Source organism: Xenopus laevis, chromosome 4S (assembly GCF_017654675.1).
Source record: "Xenopus laevis strain J_2021 chromosome 4S, Xenopus_laevis_v10.1, whole genome shotgun sequence".
NCBI classification, from domain to species: domain Eukaryota; kingdom Metazoa; phylum Chordata; class Amphibia; order Anura; family Pipidae; genus Xenopus; species Xenopus laevis.
This window is the reverse complement of record NC_054378.1, coordinates 16,415,480-16,435,831: the sequence shown is the minus strand read 5'-3', so window position 1 is coordinate 16,435,831 and position 20,352 is coordinate 16,415,480. Positions and strand designations below refer to the sequence as shown.

At 40.8% G+C, this 20,352-nt stretch overlaps 1 protein-coding gene across 1 annotated transcript; it reads left to right on the top strand.

Moving 5' to 3' along the window:
• The first annotated feature begins 1,010 nt into the window (after positions 1–1,010).
• LOC121393437 (uncharacterized protein DDB_G0290685-like) lies at positions 1,011–20,002 on the top strand. The gene is made up of 20 exons (XM_041561929.1): positions 1,011–1,073; positions 2,006–2,171; positions 3,238–3,254; positions 3,451–3,616; positions 4,682–4,698; positions 6,118–6,283; positions 7,349–7,365; positions 7,941–8,106; positions 8,890–8,906; positions 9,368–9,524; positions 10,338–10,354; positions 10,819–10,975; positions 11,786–11,802; positions 12,263–12,419; positions 13,231–13,247; positions 13,710–13,866; positions 14,739–14,767; positions 15,714–15,738; positions 17,900–17,950; positions 19,322–20,002. Exons 1-20 carry the CDS (start codon positions 1,011–1,013, stop codon positions 19,339–19,341), a joined length of 1,599 nt encoding a protein of 532 aa, XP_041417863.1. The 3' UTR covers positions 19,342–20,002.
• The last annotated feature ends 350 nt before the right edge of the window (positions 20,003–20,352 follow it).

Here is a 20,352-nt window from a genome sequence, read left to right as displayed (position 1 = left end):
ATGCAAGTCGTCTTGCTTCTGTTAGATATGACTTTGGAGAAGCATTTGATGAAGAACATTTTCCTTCTCCTGATGTCAACTGCAATAGGCCTGAAGAAAGTGAACCTATAAGGCGTACTGAAAGAATCAAAAAACTACCTGCATGGACCAAGGACTATGTGATGAGAAGGATGAATAATATTGCTTTAATATGTTTACTGTTTTATTATTGCTGTTTATTGCATTTGTCCAAATGCTTTCCTACTATAGGGGGAATATGTGGTGTTTATACAAATGGCCTGGGGGTGTCACTGCTCACACGACGTGTACTGTGCATACACAGGACTTTCTGTACAGCTTGAGAGTGTTAGAGTTTAAGCTTAGTGTTGTATAATGGCTGCATGAGTCTCTGCTAATAAAGCACTGTTGTACTCTACTCATCCTCGGCTACCCAAAACATAACATAGGGTTGCATTACAGAAAACACCTACCAGCAAGATAATTGACCTTCTAGCTGGGTTTTCAGGGTTATTTAGAAAAGCGAAATCTCATACTAACTTATATTCTGGCTGGGCTTTCAGGGTTACCTAGATGAACTATTCTCATACTAATTTGTACATGATGTACATTTATTTTTCTTTCCTTCACAGGAATCTAAAGAGAAGAGCAAGGAACATGATCATATTGAACAGTTTTCAGGTGCATGTTATTTCACATTAAAATCAAACTCTAATTTTTTACATATCCGCCTGGATTTGTTTTTCAGCAAGTTGTCATAAATGTGCATCTTTAATAGAAATGCGCTCTCTCTCTCTCTCTCTCTCTCTCTCTCTCTCTCTCTTTCTCTCTCTTTCTCATTACATTCAGTTCAAGTCAAATAGGGACTATGTAGTGAAACATAAATAAAGCCATCTTTATTAACAATGTCACATAAGAGTCACATAAAATCCCCAACCCAGGCAAACATATTACCATGAAAGCACAGTGGTATTACCTGTATATGGGTAAGCTTGTGTAAGTTGTGTGAGAACATGTCTACCTCCCTACTCCAGACAATGTGGGCCTGGGCCTTCAGGACAACAGGAGAAAAGCTGGTAGGTGCTGTCACCCCAGGCTTGCTGTCTGTGCAATCAGTTTGTGGTGTAACACAGTATACAGTGGTGCCTTATATTGTTCTCCCAGAGCTAAATAAGGCACAAACATTTCTAGACCCTTGCCAAGGACCACAGTAGGGGGGAAATTCACAGCAGCATAAGAATAAGTTTGGATTCAGTTGTGGCCAGGGGACAATGCCAATTTATAGTTCTTCTATTGTCTCTAGGTGAGCAGTGTCAGACTGGCCCACAGGGATACCAGGAAAACTCCCGGTGGGCCCAGGTGTCAGTGGGCCCTCTTGCTTCTAAACATTTGCTCTATTTCATGGTCATTCCCTATTTCTTTATGGGAAAAAATGCTTAATAATGAAGAATATAGTAAGTAGATATAAAATATGCTTTCCAGGCCAATTAATGCAAACTCAGTGCCAGGAACATCCATTAAATGATTTCAGTGATACAATATCTCATTGTTCTATGGTTTCATTTTTGTTACAGAAAAGGGAAAGAGCCAGGTACAGTAAATTGTGTTTTCTGAGACATTGCCTGCTCTTCTGTGTGTATTTTTCCTTTACTGGCTTTAGCATTTTGCAGTGTATTTTATACTAGTGCCTTGTGGATCTGCAATAACATAAAACTCCAGTGGGAACTTTAGTGGAATAAATAAATGCTGCCCCGTCTTTATGCAATTTGTCCTTGGGTAATATATATATATATATATATATATATATATATATATATATATATATATATATATATATATATATATATATATATATATATATGAGGGTTACTTAGGTGAGGCTTAAAAAATAGCATGAATACCCCTTATAAAAGGGGTATTAGCAATTAGGAGAATAATGTAAATGTTCATTCAGTTAAAAACAATCGAAGGATATATCGATGGTCTTTTTTTCCTTTTCATAAAAAAGGAGGAAGGGATTAAATCTGGAGAAGCTGGTAATGGTGAGAATGCAGATGCAGGGCAGAGTAATGAGCACAGAGAATCAGGAGAACATGGGAAACAAGATATACAACCATTTAAATTGTCTGAAGAGTCTGAAAAGACAGAAGAAATTAAAGAATCCATTGATACAGGTGAGACTAAAGAAAGTAAGAGACTGGTATGTTCTTTCAACTTGGGTCTCAGAACAGTGGCCATAATTTTAGTTGCTGCCATGTGCTCACCAGTGGGCTGCTCGGGACTCTTGGGATTTTGCAGAGCACTAGAGAGCTCCATGCATTGAACTATGGGTCATAGGCAGGGTAGATGTGTCCCACAGGATCATGGGAGTGGTACACAAGAGTATAAGGTATGCTGATTGCCTCATATGAGAAGGTTACACAGACCCTCAAAGTAAAATACAGGGGGCACTAGAGTGAGACAGACCCCAAGGTTAAACTATAGGGAGCTCTAGAGTGACAGAGACCCCCAAGTTAACATACAGGGAGCAATAGTTTGGCAAAGACCCCCAGGTTAACATACAGTGAGCACCAGAGTGACAGAGACTCCCAGGTTAATTTACAGTAAGCAGAAGAGTGTCACAGATCCCAGGTTAACATATAGTAACCACTGGCTTAATAGAGACCCCCAGGTTAACATAAAGTAAACACTAGTGTGACACAGACCCTATATTATCGTACAGGGGCACTAGAATCTTATGGCTCTCTAGGTGAGGCAGTATTTTGGCGGTGGTCCAAATAACTACCATACCTACAAAACCATTTTTTAACAAGGAAAGTCCATTTCACTGGGCGGGAGGGGGGAGTGAATTCAGATGGGATATTTTTACCCTGGAGCTGAACTCAACCACCAAAACTCCCGGCGGTCCCAAGAAAAACCTTAGTCATTTGACCCACCAGACACCAGAGTTCCACTTACTGCTCTCTGTCTGTCTCCATCCCCTGCCAATCACTCCCATTCCATTGCAGCCCTCCATCCCACCTACCTCCAGTTCTGCTCCCAGTACCCCCAGTGAGTTACACTTTCCTTGTCCTTTTATCCATCTCTGCTCTTGTCCTTCAGCTCATATAAAGGAATTTATATATAAATGTATACAGTATGCTTTCCAGGCAATTAATGCAAACTCAGTGCCAGGAACATCCATTAAATGATCTCAGTGTTACAATATCTCATTGTTCTATGGTTTCATTTTTATTACAGAAAAGGGAAAGAGCCAGGTAAGTTGTGTTTTCTGAGACATTTCTTGTTCTTCTGTGTGTAAGGAGGATTCCATAAGTGAGGCTAAAAATATGGCATGAATACCCCTTTAAGAGAAAAGGGGCATTAGCAATTGGGAGAATAATGTAAATGTTCATTCAGTTAAAAACAATCTAAGGATATATCAATGGTATTTTTTTCCTTTTCATAAAAAAGGAGGAAGGGATTAAATCTGGAGAAGCTGGTAATGGTGAGAATGCAGATGCAGGGCTGAGTAATGAGCACAGAGAATCAGGAGAACATGGGAAACAAGATATACAACCATTTAAATTGTCTGATGAGTCTGAAAAGACAGAAGAAATTAAAGAATCCATTGAGACAGGTGAGACTAAAGAAAGTAAGAGACAAGTATGTTCTTTCAACTTGGGTCTCAGAACAGTCGCCATAATTTTAGTTGCTGCCATGTGCTCACCAGTGGGCTGCTCGGGACTCTTGGGATTGTGCAGAGCACTAGAGAGCTCCATGCATTGAACTATGGGTCATAGGCAGGGTAGATGTGTCCCACAGGGTCATGGGAGTGGTGCACAAGAGTATAAGGTATGCTGATTGCCTCATATGAGAAGGTTACACAGACCCTCAAAGTAAAATACAGGGGGCACTAGAGTGAGACAGACCCCAAGGTTAAACTATAGGGAGCTCTAGAGTGACAGAGACCCCCAAGTTAACATACAGGGAGCAATAGTTTGGCAAAGACCCCCAGGTTAACATACAGTGAGCACCAGAGTGACAGAGACTCCCAGGTTAATTTACAGTAAGCAGAAGAGTGTAACAGACCCCGGGTTAACATATAGTGACCACTGGCTTAATAGAGACCCCCAGGTTAACATAAAGTAAACACTAGTGTGACACAGACCCTATATTATCTTACAGGGGGCACTAGAATCTTATGGCTCTCTAGGTGAGGCAGTATTTTGGCAGTGGTCCAAATAACTACCATACCTACAAAACCATCTTTTAACAAGGAAAGTCCATTTCACTGTGGGGGGGAGTGAATTCAGATGGGATATTTTTACCCTGGAGCTGAACTCAACCACCAAAACATCTCCTGGTGGTCCCAAGACAAACCTTAGTCATTTGACCCACCAGACACCAGAGTTCCACTTACTGCTCTCTGTCTGCCTCCATCCCCTGCCAATCACTCCCATTCCATTGCAGCCCTCCATCCCACCTACCTCCAGTTCTGCTCCCAGTACCCCCAGTGAGTTACACTTTCCTTGTCCTTTTATCCATCTCTGCTCTTGTCCTTCAGCTCATATAAAGGAATTTATATATAAATGTATACAGCATGCTTTCCAGGCAATTAATGCAAACTCAGTGCCAGGAACATCCATTATATGATTTTAGTGATACAATATCTCATTGTTCTATGGTTTCATTTTTATTACAGAAAAGGGAAAGAGCCAGGTAAGTTGTGTTTTCTGAGACATTTCTTGTTCTTCGGTGTGTATTTTTCCTTTACTGGCTTTAGCATTTTGCAGTGTTTTTTCTACTATTGCCCTGTGAATCTGCAATAACATAAAACTCCAGTGGGACCTTTAGTGGAATAAATAAATGCTGCCCCGTCTTTATCCTGCAATTTGTCCTGGGGTAATATATATATATATATATATATATATATATATATATATATATATATATATATATATATATATACACATATATATACTGACTAGGGCCGCCATTAGAAATCACGGGGCCCGTACAACAACATTTTTGGGGCCCCCTGGGCCCCACCCACCCTGGCGCCCAAGCCCCACTCCAGATCCCACCCACTCCACATCACAGTTAAAAAACCACAGAGACATCAGCACTAAAAAAGTAACCCCCCCCCACACACACAAGTTATAAAAAGCTATTGATGGTCAGGGCCCCCTTATGAGTTAAAAAAAAACATTGGCACCAGCGCCCCCCATAAAAGTGTTTTTTTAAAAAAACAATGGTGCCAGGGCCCCCCTTACAAGTTAAAAAAATTGGGGCCAAAAAATATTTAAAAAAAAAACATTGGTGGCAGGGGCCTATAGAATATTGAAATAATACATTGGTAGCCAGGGGATTAAAAAAAACACAAATTGGTGTTCAGTAGAATTGAACTCATAGCTTCAGGAATTTCAACTTTGCCTCCTTTCATGATTTGGGGTCTTTTCGCCGCTTCAGGACTTCAATTTCAGCTGTTTTTGTGACTTCGGGTCTTTTCGCTGCTTCGGCAGTTAGGCTTTTCGGCACTTCCGCATTTTCGGCTGTTCGTGATTCAAAAATGGCAGCAAATCTTCGGCGCTCGCAAAGGGGGCCCGGCTCTTTCAAAAGTGCAGCACTGCCGGGCCCCCCTTCATGTCTGGGCTCTGGACACTTGTCCCCCCTGTCCCCCAGCCCGATGGCGGCCCTGATGCTGACATATCCAGCAGGTGACTCTGTTGCTTCAAAGCTTCAAATCTTTATGTAAGCCTTGTAAAAACTCCAAGGATCTTGAAAACTGGAAAAAAATGTAAATTGTTCAGAATTTTACATTAATTGTAGGAGATAAAGATTATGTAGGTTATTCAAGACATTAAACAAAGAACTGCCATGTGACATGCCAGCAATTTAGCAAGACAGGTTGCCTTCAGTATTTCTAGTATAAGATGTGAAGATCTGTTGGGAATATAGTAGAATTCCATACAAACAGGGGGGATAATGAGGATTCCATAAGTGAGGCTAAAAATATGGCATGAATACCCCTTTAAGAGAAAAAGGGCATTAGCAATTGGGAGAATAATGTAAATGTTCATTCAGTTAAAAACAATCTAAGGATATATCGATGGCCTTTTTTTCCTTTTCATAATAAAGGAGGAAGGGATTAAATCTGGAGAAGCTGGTAATGGTGAGAATGCAGATTCAGGGCTGAGTAATGAGCACAGAGAATCAGGAGAACATGGGAAACAAGATATACAACCATTTAAATTGTCTGATGAGTCTGAAAAGACAGAAGAAATTAAAGAATCCATTGAGACAGGTGAGACTAAAGAAAGTAAGAGACAAGTATGTTCTTTCAACTTGGGTCTCAGAACAGTCGCCATAATTTTAGTTGCTGCCATGTGCTCACCAGTGGGCTGCTCGGGACTCTTGGGATTTTGCAGAGCACTAGAGGGCTCATGCATTGAAATATGGGTCATAGGCAGGGTAGATGTGTCCCACAGGGTCATGGGAGTGGTGCACAAGAGTATAAGGTATGCTGATTGCCTCATATGAGAAGGTTTCACAGACCCTCAAAGTAAAATACAGGGGGCACTAGAGTGAGACAGAACCCAAGGTTAAACTATAGGGAGCTCTAGAGTGAGAGAGACCCCCAAGTTAACATACAGGGAGCAATAGTTTGGCAAAGACCCCCAGGTTAACATACAGTGAGCACCAGAGTGACAAAGACTCTCAGGTTAATTTACAGTAAGCAGAAGAGTGTCACAGACCCCAGGTTAACATATAGTAACCACTGGCTTAATAGAGACCCCCAATTTAACATAAAGTGAACACTAGTGTGACAGAGACCCTATATTATCGTACAGGGGGCACTAGAATCTTATGGCTCTCTAGGTGAGGCAGTATTTTGGCAGTGGTCAAATAACTACCAAATCTACAAAACCATTTTTTAACAAGGAAAGTCCATTTCACTGGGGGGGGGGGAGTGAATTCAGATGGGATATTTTTACCCTGGAGCTGAACTCAACCACTAAAACAACTCCCGGTGGTCCCAAGACAAACCATAGTCATTTGACCCCCAAGACACCAGAGTTCCACTTACTGCTCTCTGTCTGTCTCCATCCCCTGCCAATCACTCCCATTCCATTGCAGCCCTCCATCCCACCTACCTCCAATTCTGCTCCCAGTACCCCCAGTGAGTTACACTTTCCTTGTCCTTTTATCCATCTCTGCTCTTGTCCTTCAGCTCATATAAAGGAATTTATATATAAATGTATACAGTATGCTTTCCAGGCAATTAATGCAAACTCAGTGCCAGGAACATCCATTAAATTATCTCAGTGTTACAATATCTCATTGTTCTATGGTTTCATTTTTGTTACAGAAAAGGGAAAGAGCCAGGTAAGTTGTGTTTTCTGAGACATTTCTTGTTCTTCTGTGTGTATTTTTCCTTTACCGGCTTTAGCATTTTGCAGTGTTTTTTCTACTATTGCCATGTGAATCTGCAATAACATAAAACTCCAGTGAGAACCTTAGTGGAATAAATAAGTGCTGCCCCGTCTTTATCCTGCAATTTGTCCTGGGGTAATATATATATATATATATATATATATATATATATATATATATATATATATATATATATATATGCAATTTCTTTCCTGGAGTGCCCGCACCTCTAACAGTGGTTGATTGGAGGTGCTTGATCAATATTTGTGATATAGGTGATAGAGGATCCGCACTCTCATTTTCAAAGTATAACAACTTTTATTTATCACATTACAATCCGACGTTTCGGTCCCTCCTGGGGACCTTTCTCAAGGATCCTTGATCCTTAAGTGAGGTTAAAAATATGGCATGAATACCCCTTTAAGAGAAAAAGGGCATTAGCAAATGGGAGAATAATGCAAGTGTTCATTCAGTTAAAAACAATCTAAGGATATATCAATGATCTTTTTTTCCTTTTCATAATAAAGGAGGAAGGGAGTAAATCTGGAGAAGCTGGTAATGGTGAGAATGCAGATGCAGGGCCGAGTAATGAGCACATCGAATCAGGAGAACATGGGAAACAAGATATACAACCATTTGAATTGCCTGATGAGTCTGAGAAGACAGAAGAAATTAAAGAATCCATTGAGAAAGGTGAGACTAAAGAAAGTAAGAGACAAGTACATTCTTTCAACTTGGGTCTCAGGACAGGTGCAGTGATTTTAGTTGCTGCCATGTGCTCACCAGTGGGCTGCTCGGGACTCTTGGGATTGTGCCGAGCACTAGAGAGCTCCCTACATTGAAATTTGGGTCATAGGCAGGGTAGATGTGTCCCACAGGATCATGGGAGTGGTGCACAAGCAGACCCTCAGGGTCACAAACATTGAGCATTAGAGTAACATAGATACCCAGGGCAACATACAGGGAGTACAGGAGTGCAGTAGAATCTTATGGCTATTCAGCTATTGTCTCTAGGCGAGGCAGTATTTTGGCAGTGGTCCAAATAAGTACCATGCCTATAAAACCATTCTTTAACAAAGAAAGTCCATTTCACGGGGGGGAATTCAGATGGAAAATTTTTTAACCTGGAGCTGAACTCAACCACCAAAACAAACCCTTGCCATTTGGCCCTCCAGACACCCGAGTTCCACTTACCACTCTCTCTCTGTCTCCATCCCCTGCCAATCACTCCTATTCCATTGCAGCCCTCCATCCCGCCTACCTCTAGTTCCGGCCCCAGCACCCCCAGTGAGTTAGACTTTCCTTGTCCTTTTATCCATCTCTGCCCTTGTCTTTCAGCTCATATAAAGGAATTTATATATAAATGTATACAGTATGCTTTCCAGGCAATTAATGCAAACTTAGTGCCAGGAACATCCATTATATGATTTCAGTGATACAATATCTCATTGTTCTATGGTTTCATTTTTGTTACAGAAAAGGGAAAGAGCCAGGTAAGTTGTGTTTTCTGAGACATTTCCTGTTCTTCTGTGTCTAAAAATTGTATTTTTTCTTTACTGACTTTAGCATTTGCAGTGTGTTTTATACTAGTGCCTTGTGGATCTGCAATAACATAAAACTCCAGTAGGAACTTTAGTGGAATAAATAAATGCTGCCCTGTCTTTATCCTAAAATGTGTCCTGGGGAAAACTGGAAAAAATGTAAATTGCTCAGAATTTTACATTAATTGCAGGAGATGTTAATTGTAAGATGTGAAGATCTGTTGGGGGATATAGTGGAATTCCATACAAACAGGGGTAATAATGAGGGTTCCATAAGTGAGGCTAAAAAAATGGCATGAATACCCCTTTAAGAGAAAAAGGCCATTAGCAATTGGGAGAATAATGTAAATGATTACTCAGTTGAAAACAATCTAAGAATATATCGATGATCTTTTTTTTCTTTCATAAAAAAGGAGGAAGCGAGTAAATCTGGAGAAGCTGATAATGGTGAGAATGCAGATGCAGGGCAGAGTAATGAGCACACCGAATCAGGAGAACATTGGAAACAAGATATACAACCATTTCAATTGTCTGGGGAGACAGAAGAAATTATAGAATCCACTGAGACAGGTGAGACTAAAGAAAGTAAGAGACAAGTACATTCTTTCAACTTGGGTCTCAGAACAGGTGCAGTGATTTTAGTTGCTGCCATGTGCTCACCAGTGGGCTGCTCGGGACTCTTGGGACTGTGCCGAGCACTAGAGAGCTCCCTACATTGAAATTTGGGTCATAGGCAGGGTAGATGTGTCCCACAGGATCATGGGAGTGGTGCACAAGCAGACCCTCAGGGTCACAAACATTGAGCATTAGAGTAACATAGATACCCAGGGCAACAAACAGGGAGTACAGGAGTGCAGTAGAATCTTATGGCTATTCAGCTATTGTCTCTAGGTGAGGCAGTATTTTGGCAGTGGTCCAAATAAGTACCATGCCTACAAAACCATTCTTTAACAAGGAAAGTCCATTTCACGGGGGGGGGGGGGAGTGAATTCAGATGGAAAATTTTTAACCTGGAGCTGAACTCAACCACCAAAACAATTCCCGGTGGTCCCAAAACAAACCCTTGCCATTTGGCCCTCCAGACACCCGAGTTCCACTTACCACTCTCTCTCTGTCTCCATCCCCTGCCCATCACTCCTATTCCATTGCAGCCCTCCATCCCGCCTACCTCTAGTTCCGGCCCCAGCACCCCCAGTGAGTTAGACTTTCCTTGTCCTTTTATCCATCTCTGCCCTTGTCTTTCAGCTCATATAAAGGAATTTATATATAAATGTATACAGTATGCTTTCCAGGCAATTAATGCAAACTTAGTGCCAGGAACATCCATTATATGATTTCAGTGATACAATATCTCATTGTTCTATGGTTTCATTTTTGTTACAGAAAAGGGAAAGAGCCAGGTAAGTTGTGTTTTCTGAGACATTTCCTGTTCTTCTGTGTCTAAAAATTGTATTTTTTCTTTACTGACTTTAGCATTTGCAGTGTGTTTTATACTAGTGCCTTGTGGATCTGCAATAACATAAAACTCCAGTAGGAACTTTAGTGGAATAAATAAAATGCTGCCCTGTCTTTATCCTAAAATGTGTCCTGGGGAAAACTGGAAAAAATGTAAATTGCTCAGAATTTTACATTAATTGCAGGAGATGTTAATTGTAAGATGTGAAGATCTGTTGGGGGATATAGTGGAATTCCATACAAACAGGGGTAATAATGAGGGTTCCATAAGTGAGGCTAAAAAAAATGGCATGAATACCCCTTTAAGAGAAAAAGGCCATTAGCAATTGGGAGAATAATGTAAATGATTACTCAGTTGAAAACAATCTAAGAATATATCGATGATCTTTTTTTTCTTTTCATAAAAAAGGAGGAAGCGAGTAAATCTGGAGAAGCTGATAATGGTGAGAATGCAGATGCAGGGCAGAGTAATGAGCACACCGAATCAGGAGAACATTGGAAACAAGATATACAACCATTTCAATTGTCTGGGGAGACAGAAGAAATTATAGAATCCACTGAGACAGGTGAGACTAAAGAAAGTAAGAGACAAGTACATTCTTTCAACTTGGGTCTCAGAACAGGTGCAGTGATTTTAGTTGCTGCCATGTGCTCACCAGTGGGCTGCTCGGGACTCTTGGGACTGTGCCGAGCACTAGAGAGCTCCCTACATTGAAATTTGGGTCATAGGCAGGGTAGATGTGTCCCACAGGATCATGGGAGTGGTGCACAAGCAGACCCTCAGGGTCACAAACATTGAGCATTAGAGTAACATAGATACCCAGGGCAACAAACAGGGAGTACAGGAGTGCAGTAGAATCTTATGGCTATTCAGCTATTGTCTCTAGGTGAGGCAGTATTTTGGCAGTGGTCCAAATAAGTACCATGCCTACAAAACCATTCTTTAACAAGGAAAGTCCATTTCACGGGGGGGGGGAGTGAATTCAGATGGAAAATTTTTAACCTGGAGCTGAACTCAACCACCAAAACAATTCCCGGTGGTCCCAAAACAAACCCTTGCCATTTGGCCCTCCAGACACCCGAGTTCCACTTACCACTCTCTCTCTGTCTCCATCCCCTGCCAATCACTCCTATTCCATTGCAGCCCTCCATCCCGCCTACCTCTAGTTCCGGCCCCAGCACCCCCAGTGAGTTAGACTTTCCTTGTCCTTTTATCCATCTCTGCCCTTGTCTTTCAGCTCATATAAAGGAATTTATATATAAATGTATACAGTATGCTTTCCAGGCAATTAATGCAAACTTAGTGCCAGGAACATCCATTATATGATTTCAGTGATACAATATCTCATTGTTCTATGGTTTCATTTTTGTTACAGAAAAGGGAAAGAGCCAGGTAAGTTGTGTTTTCTGAGACATTTCCTGTTCTTCTGTGTCTAAAAATTGTATTTTTTCTTTACTGACTTTAGCATTTGCAGTGTGTTTTATACTAGTGCCTTGTGGATCTGCAATAACATAAAACTCCAGTAGGAACTTTAGTGGAATAAATAAATGCTGCCCTGTCTTTATCCTAAAATGTGTCCTGGGGAAAACTGGAAAAAATGTAAATTGCTCAGAATTTTACATTAATTGCAGGAGATGTTAATTGTAAGATGTGAAGATCTGTTGGGGGATATAGTGGAATTCCATACAAACGGGTAATAATGAGGGTTCCATAAGTGAGGCTAAAAAAATGGCATGAATACCCCTTTAAGAGAAAAAGGCCATTAGCAATTGGGAGAATAATGTAAATGATTACTCAGTTGAAAACAATCTAAGAATATATCGATGATCTTTTTTTTCTTTTCATAAAAAAGGAGGAAGCGAGTAAATCTGGAGAAGCTGATAATGGTGAGAATGCAGATGCAGGGCAGAGTAATGAGCACACCGAATCAGGAGAACATTGGAAACAAGATATACAACCATTTCAATTGTCTGGGGAGACAGAAGAAATTATAGAATCCACTGAGACAGGTGAGACTAAAGAAAGTAAGAGACAAGTACATTCTTTCAACTTGGGTCTCAGAACAGGTGCAGTGATTTTAGTTGCTGCCATGTGCTCACCAGTGGGCTGCTCGGGACTCTTGGGATTGTGCCGAGCACTAGAGAGCTCCCTACATTGAAATTTGGGTCATAGGCAGGGTAGATGTGTCCCACAGGATCATGGGAGTGGTGCACAAGCAGACCCTCAGGGTCACAAACATTGAGCATTAGAGTAACATAGATACCCAGGGCAACAAACAGGGAGTACAGGAGTGCAGTAGAATCTTATGGCTATTCAGCTATTGTCTCTAGGTGAGGCAGTATTTTGGCAGTGGTCCAAATAAGTACCATGCCTACAAAACCATTCTTTAACAAGGAAAGTCCATTTCACGGGGGGGGAGGAGTGAATTCAGATGGAAAATTTTTAACCTGGAGCTGAACTCAACCACCAAAACAATTCCCGGTGGTCCCAAAACATACCCTTGCCATTTGGCCCTCCAGACACCCGAGTTCCACTTACCACTCTCTCTCTGTCTCCATCCCCTGCCAATCACTCCTATTCCATTGCAGCCCTCCATCCCGCCTACCTCTAGTTCCGGCCCCAGCACCCCCAGTGAGTTAGACTTTCCTTGTCCTTTTATCCATCTCTGCCCTTGTCTTTCAGCTCATATAAAGGAATTTATATATAAATGTATACAGTATGCTTTCCAGGCAATTAATGCAAACTTAGTGCCAGGAACATCCATTATATGATTTCAGTGATACAATATCTCATTGTTCTATGGTTTCATTTTTGTTACAGAAAAGGGAAAGAGCCAGGTAAGTTGTGTTTTCTGAGACATTTCCTGTTCTTCTGTGTCTAAAAACTGTATTTTTTCTTTACTGACTTCAGCATTTGCAGTGTGTTTTATACTAGTGCCTTGTGGATCTGCAATAACATAAAACTCCAGTAGGAACTTTAGTGGAATAAATAAAATGCTGCCCTGTCTTTATCCTGCAATTTGTCCTGGGGAAAACTGGAAAAAATGTAAATTGCTCAGAATTTTACATTAATTGTAGGAGATGTTAATTGTAAGATGTGAAGATCTGTTGGGGATATAGTGAAATTCCATACAAACAGGGGTAATAATGAGGGTTCCATAAGTGAGGCTAAAAAAATTGCATGAATACCCCTTTAAGAGAAAAAGGCCATTAGCAATTGGGAGAATAATGTCAATGATTATTCAGTTGAAAACAATCTAAGAATATATCGATGATCTTTTTTTTCTTTTCATAAAAAAGGAGGAAGCGAGTAAATCTGGAGAAGCTGATAATGGTGAGAATGCAGATGCAGGGCAGAGTAATGAGCACATCGAATCAGGAGAACATTGGAAACAAGATATACAACCATTTAAATTGTCTGGGGAGACAGAAGAAATGATAGAATCCATTGAGACAGGTGAGACTAAAGAAAGTAAGTGACAAGTATGTTCTTTCAGTTTTGGTCTCAGAACAGGTGCCGTGATTTTAGTTGCTGCCATGTGCTCACCAGTGGGCTGCTCAGGACTCTTGGGATTGTGACTACTAGAGGGCTCCATGCATTGAAATATGGGCCATAGACAGGGTAGATGTGTCCCACGGGATCATGGGAGTGGAGTATAAGGTATGCTGATTGCCTCATATGAGATGGTTTCACAGACCCTCAGGGTCACATACATTGAGCATTAGAGTAACACAGATACCCAGGGTAACATACAGGGAACACTAGAGTGACACAGACCCCCAGGTTAAACTATATCGAGCTCTAGAGTGACACAGACCCCCAAATTAACATAAGGGAGAAATAGAACGACAAAGACCCCCCAGGGTAACATACAAGGAGTACCAGAGTGACAGAGACCCCCAGGTTAACATACAGTCAGCACTAGAGTAACACAAACCCCAAGTTATTATCATACAATGAACTCCAGAGCTATAGAGACCCCCAAGTTAAAATACAGGGTGCAATACCATGGCAAATACCCCGGGTTAATATATAGTGAGCACCAGAGTGACAGAGACCCCCAGGTTAATTTACAGTAAGCAGAAGAGTGACACCAGGTTAACATATAGTAACCACTGGCATTGTAGAGACCCCCAGGTTAACATAAAGTGAACACTAGTGTGACACTGACCCTATATTATCATACAGGGGGCACTAGAGTGTTAAAGACTTCCAAGTCTTTACATTTTGGTCACATTATTGTCATGTTTCCCCAGTGTATGGAAAGTGTACCTGTGCTTTAGATCTATTGTGCCTTCATAAACACTTTTGTATCCTCCCTATAACAGGTGTGCCTTTTGCAGTAGCAGCAGCCAAGGTAATTACATTTAGAAACCATAGAGTCAGGAATAAATGTGTTATACATAACAGCAGATTTTGTCCAGATTCACCACCTCCACAAAAGAATCGCCCACTGTGGTTAATTCATCTCCCTAACCCCATCTCCCATGTTCACTCTTTGGGGATCCTCAAAATGTTCATCTGTGGTATTGTATACCCTTATTTATTCTAACCCTTATTCCTGCAAGGTCAATCATCATCAGCTCCAGCAGGCAACTGCTCTAGAAGTAAAAGACCCAAGTGTATTTGCAATGACTGGAGAACCCAAGTTATTTTGACCCCTGAGGATATGAATAATATCAAGGATTAAAAGCATCTGAACATTAGTTGTATTACTTTCCAATGTTTGTGCTGTCTTAGGCTCCCAGTGTTTGGCTAAAACCATGTCCTAATGCCGAGGTCTTCAGTCTTTTAAAGTTCATGCCCCATTTTAGGATCCAGCATTTGATCTGAGCTTCCGTTATCTCATAACAAAAAAAAATACATATAACTACAGGGTCATTCTTAATAACAGAATTGATGCAAATTGCCAATACGAGCCCCTATGTACATTAGCATCTAATTACAGGGGCAGTTAAAATAGGAGGAGAAAAGTATAATCACAGTTCACCCCAGTCCACGGGTGCATAAGCAAATAGCAACAAACAAAGTTGTGAATTTTTCTCCAAAAGAGTAACAAAAATGTAATTAAAAGTTCAAGCCATTTTTTAGGACAAACAGGTGAAGGCCTAATACGTTTTGAGCCTTCACCTGTTTGTCCTAATAAATGGCTTGAACTTTTAAGGACAACTTTGTTTGTTGCTACATGGTCGTTCTTCTTTAGATTCATCTAAACAGATTTTGGACCCCCTAAGCATGACACCTCTAGAGTTTGGGAACCATTTTCCAACTGAGATACTAATTATATTTTATTATTTTCACAGAATGAAAAAGACTGCAGCTTGGAAGGTTTGTTAATAAGGGGAAGTTGTTACCTAGTTATAGTTTTTGCCCCAAGATGAGCTATTTTGGGAGAAGGTTGCTAGTTTTCACCTGGGACAATCTTTATATCTTCTTCTTGGCCACGGGAAGGAGAGCAGCCCAGCATCAGGGAGACATTGATTCAGAGTTCCATACCTGTTCAAAGGAGAACTAAAGCTTAAGAAACAAGTAAGGTAGAAATGGTACATATTATGGGTCCATGGACCAGTTCAAGGTGACCACAGCCTTTTCTTAATGAAGATCTGCAAAGATCTCCAAAGAGTGTCCTAGTAGGTCAGCTTTGATGCCAGGCTTGATGATTTCTGACAAACCTAGCAGCGCAGAGCGCACTGAGCATGTGCAGTGACATTTGACAAGATCCAAGATGGGGAGCTCCTATGGACATCTTTGAAGGCCTGGATCATTACTGATATAGGGCTGCTAAACCTCTGGGCCAGTACAGTAAGTTCAACAAAATACAGTGTTCATTTTTAGGTCTTAGTTCTCCTTCAAAGAGAAAATAAAGGGGGGTATATATAGAGTAAATGTCCCAGAGTGGGATTGTGAAGAAGTCATTCAGCCTTTGTTAAATACATTTATAAGATCTGTCCTTCTAGAATTTGGCTTTTCCAAGAAACAATTTAGTGCATGGAATTTAACAGCTGCACGTCCCACTAATCCTTTCAATTAGACTCATCTTGTGCCTGAGTGAGCGTTGCAATAATGAGCTGGAAGGCTCTGGGGGGCTTCTTCACTGAAGGACTAGTACCCCATTGTGCTTCTCAAGAGCAAAACTGCCGCTGATGAGGAAGACTTATCCTGTTTATATAAATATTGATTGAAATAAACCTGTACATCAAATCGTTTCATTTTTAAAGCTCTATGGCTTTCTCTTGGTTCTACCAGTATAGTCCTTTTTTTATGGGCAAGTAAAATAATATTGTTTTAGGAATGGTTTAGTTTTAATAAGGGGTCTATGTCTCTTTTATGGAAGAGGTCATTCCTTCTGAAATCAGGGTGTAATGCCATTGCTTACTCTCAAAATTTCCAGGCACCCCTTTAACTTAGAGGGAGATCGCGTTAGACTATTGAGGTTAAATGTATTGGGCACCAGTAGAAAAAGTTGGAACTGGCATCTCTGGCTACTCTTTAAGGGGTACCACATGGGCTTTCTGTTACAAGGGAGATTAAACACTCCCAGACAAGTTATGACATTATTGCGGGAGAGCCCTAGTCCCTTCCACTAATACAACCCATCTTCTATCCAGATAGGTTCCTACTCAATCCAAGTGTTCTGGTAATGGGGACCCTTTCTATATTCCCTTCCTTATTTAGTCTCTAGAGCAGGGGTCTCCAACCTTTTTTTTTTACCCATAAACCACAATCAGATGTAAAAGTTAGGGAGCAACACAAGCATAACAAGTTTCTGGGTGGTGCAAAATAAGTGCTGTGATTGGCTATGGGTAGCTCCTTTGTGGACTGGCAGCCTACAGGAGGTTCTGTTTGGTAGGACACGGTTTTTATGCAACCAAAACTTGCCTCCAAGCCAGGAATTCAAAAATAAGCACTTGCTTTGAGGCTACTGAAAGCAACATCCAATGGGTTGGTGAGTAACATGTTGCTCACAAGCCACTGTTTGGGGAACACTGCTCTAGAGGATATCACATGGTCCTTTGCGTCACAGAGGGACATCATATTGGCAATAGCCATCCTGTAGTAAGGTTTCTACTCAATCCAGTGGCATTTTGGTTGATCTCAAGGTTGTCCAATGGAATTGGCTCACAGCACTTTAAACCTTGTTGTGGCAGCACTACAAGACAAGAGATATTACAAGAAAAAATTAAATGTTGGTCCTGGATTGAGCATGGACCGATTAGTATGAAATTTTGTAAAAATAATATGGCCATATTATCCAGCTCATTTCCTGCTTTTTGGCTTAACTGCACCCACTACTTAGGAAGAGGAGGACTTCACTAGACTTTATTGGGCCATTCTGCGGTCTGTGTTAGTAAAGGAATAGCAATAGTAAGGAAGAGAAAGTGAGTACAGACGAAGGTGTTGTAGGACTCATTCCTAGTGGAGTAACGTTTATTAGATATATTCATGAATGAGGAAATACTTTGATATAATTGTGTTTTTCTCTTTTTAGACATAGAACGGGACCAGTTCCGCAAGGTAGAAATCTATATAAGACTGGCCGGTAAGAGACTTCATTTTATGTATAAGTAGACACTGGCTAATTATTCTTCTACTGCATCATTATCACAGTACAAAAAAACAAGAGCAAAAAGTTCTGGGGGTCCAGACCTAGAGAGGGTTCAATGATTTCCTGACTGATGCTCGGGATACATAACTGTGCCCATATAGAACTTCACCCTAAAGCTAAAAGAAAATAAGGGGTACACAATAAAAGGCAAAAAGTTTGCACCAAATTCAGGAATCATTCAGAATTAGGTATCAGAGTATCAGTTCTTGCAGGATTTGGATTTAGCTGAACCAAAGGACTCAGCTGAACCAATCTAAACCATGAACATCTTGTGACTTTAAAGCTGTCAAAATAGGAAACATTTTCTTGGTCAAAAAAGATCACCCTTCTCTGCTGAACATTATTATTGCAATTTTCGCACAGGGGATGGGTAAGTTAAATGGTTCTTCTTAGTAAAAACCCATCATAACTGATTTCTTTAGGAAAGACTTGAGGTTGAGTACTAGTTTAGCAGGTTACTGACCAGTAATCTCCCATATCTACACAGTGTTGGACTGGGATGCCTGGAGCCCACCAGAAAACCTCAGATTGTGGGCCCACTAGAAAACCTTAAACCATGGGCCCACTATCCAAAGTCTCCATTCTCCTAGTCTTTTATATCTACTTACTATACTCTATTCTTCCATTATTAAGCCTGAAAAATAAGGAATGACCATGAAATAGGCCAAATGGTTAGAAGCAAGAGGCCCACTGACACCTGGGCCCACGAGGAGTTTTCCTGGTATCCCGGTGGGCCAGTCCGACACTGTATCTACAAAATCCTTTGTGTTCCTTTACCCTTATCCCTACTGCTCTCTCTCTCCCCTCCCTTCCGACGCTCTCTCCCCTCCCCTCCTGCTCTCGCTCCTTTCCCTTCCGTCGCTCTCTCCCCTCCGGCACACTCTGCTCAAGCGCATGTGGTGTTAATCGAGGGGGAGCACGGTGGCCTGCTGGGTCGCCTAGGGCACCCTGTTGGCTTGGCCCGGAGCTGACATCCAGCATTTCTGTACCATAGACTGTTAGGACCAATGACTTGGCAGTCTATGCATCAATTAGTAGCAGGAGCACCTCTTCAATTCGTTACTCCCCTGATGCATCCATAAGGCTATGAAACATCCATAGAATCTAATGATGCACTTCATAAATATTTTTTTTTGTTACTAAGACCCAAAAGTGCACCATTACTTTCTATGGATATATATGTATTCATTTTTCATCTCTGCCTCGCATTCCAACATATACCGTACAGACAGTTAACTTCCCCTTTAAATAGCAAGCCAACAATCTGAACTGAATGCATTTTCACAGTGATTTTTTTTTCTTTAGGGCGGGCAAAACGTACTTAATCTTCAACCACCTGTACCAAAAGCCTCCGCCTTTTCTTCCGGATCATTCCCTGCCTCCGTCTTATCAGCCAACTCTCTCCACATGTGTACAATTCACTTTTTATAGATGTCACCCACTGCTCGGATAATGTACCTCATATCCAGATCCATTATGGGCCAAAGATACTTTGTCTATGGCCAAATCATTGAGTTTTCATTAATTATTAAACATTTAAGCGATTATTAACAATCATCCCAAACATAAAGCAATGTCTGATTACCAATAATTATCCGTCCTGTAATTAAACAATATGCTACGACTTCTGAGGTCATTAACCTCAAACAAAGAGCTTGGTATTAATAATTATGTTATATTTTAGAGATACAAACAAAACTCTGACTATCATAATTTTAAAGTTATATTTTAGCTAAAGGAAAACGTTCTGCCCCAATCAAACCAGTGGCATCGTGTTATTATCATTAAAGGGATAATGAGGAAATTCTCACCATTCAAAATTAAAATATACAAAGGTTTATATTACAAAGAAGTACAGTAATATAGCTTATTATGGAATTCTATTGTACACTGATCTACTTTTAATAAAGGGTAATTACCGTATATCTTGTGGTCATTAGTGTTGGTTTATGTTAGGTAATATACCTGAATTATAAGAGATAATTTACCCCCTACTGTAAATGATGTAAATGTAAAGGATTTTAGAATTTACTGGAGGGTTCTGTGACCATTTAAAGACACAAGGCTGCAGGCTGAGTTATACAGGGAACTCTGAGTCTAACTCATGTATTATAAGGGATAATGTACCCCCTGCTGTAAATGATAAGGATATTAGAAGTCACTGAGGAGTTATGTGACCATATAAAGACACAAGGCTGCAGGCTGAGTTATACAGGGAACTCTGAGTATCACTCATGTATTATAAGGGATAATGTACCCCTGCTGTAAATGATAAGGATATTAGAAGTCACTGAGGAGTTATGTGACCATATAAAGGCACAAGGCTGCAGGCTGAG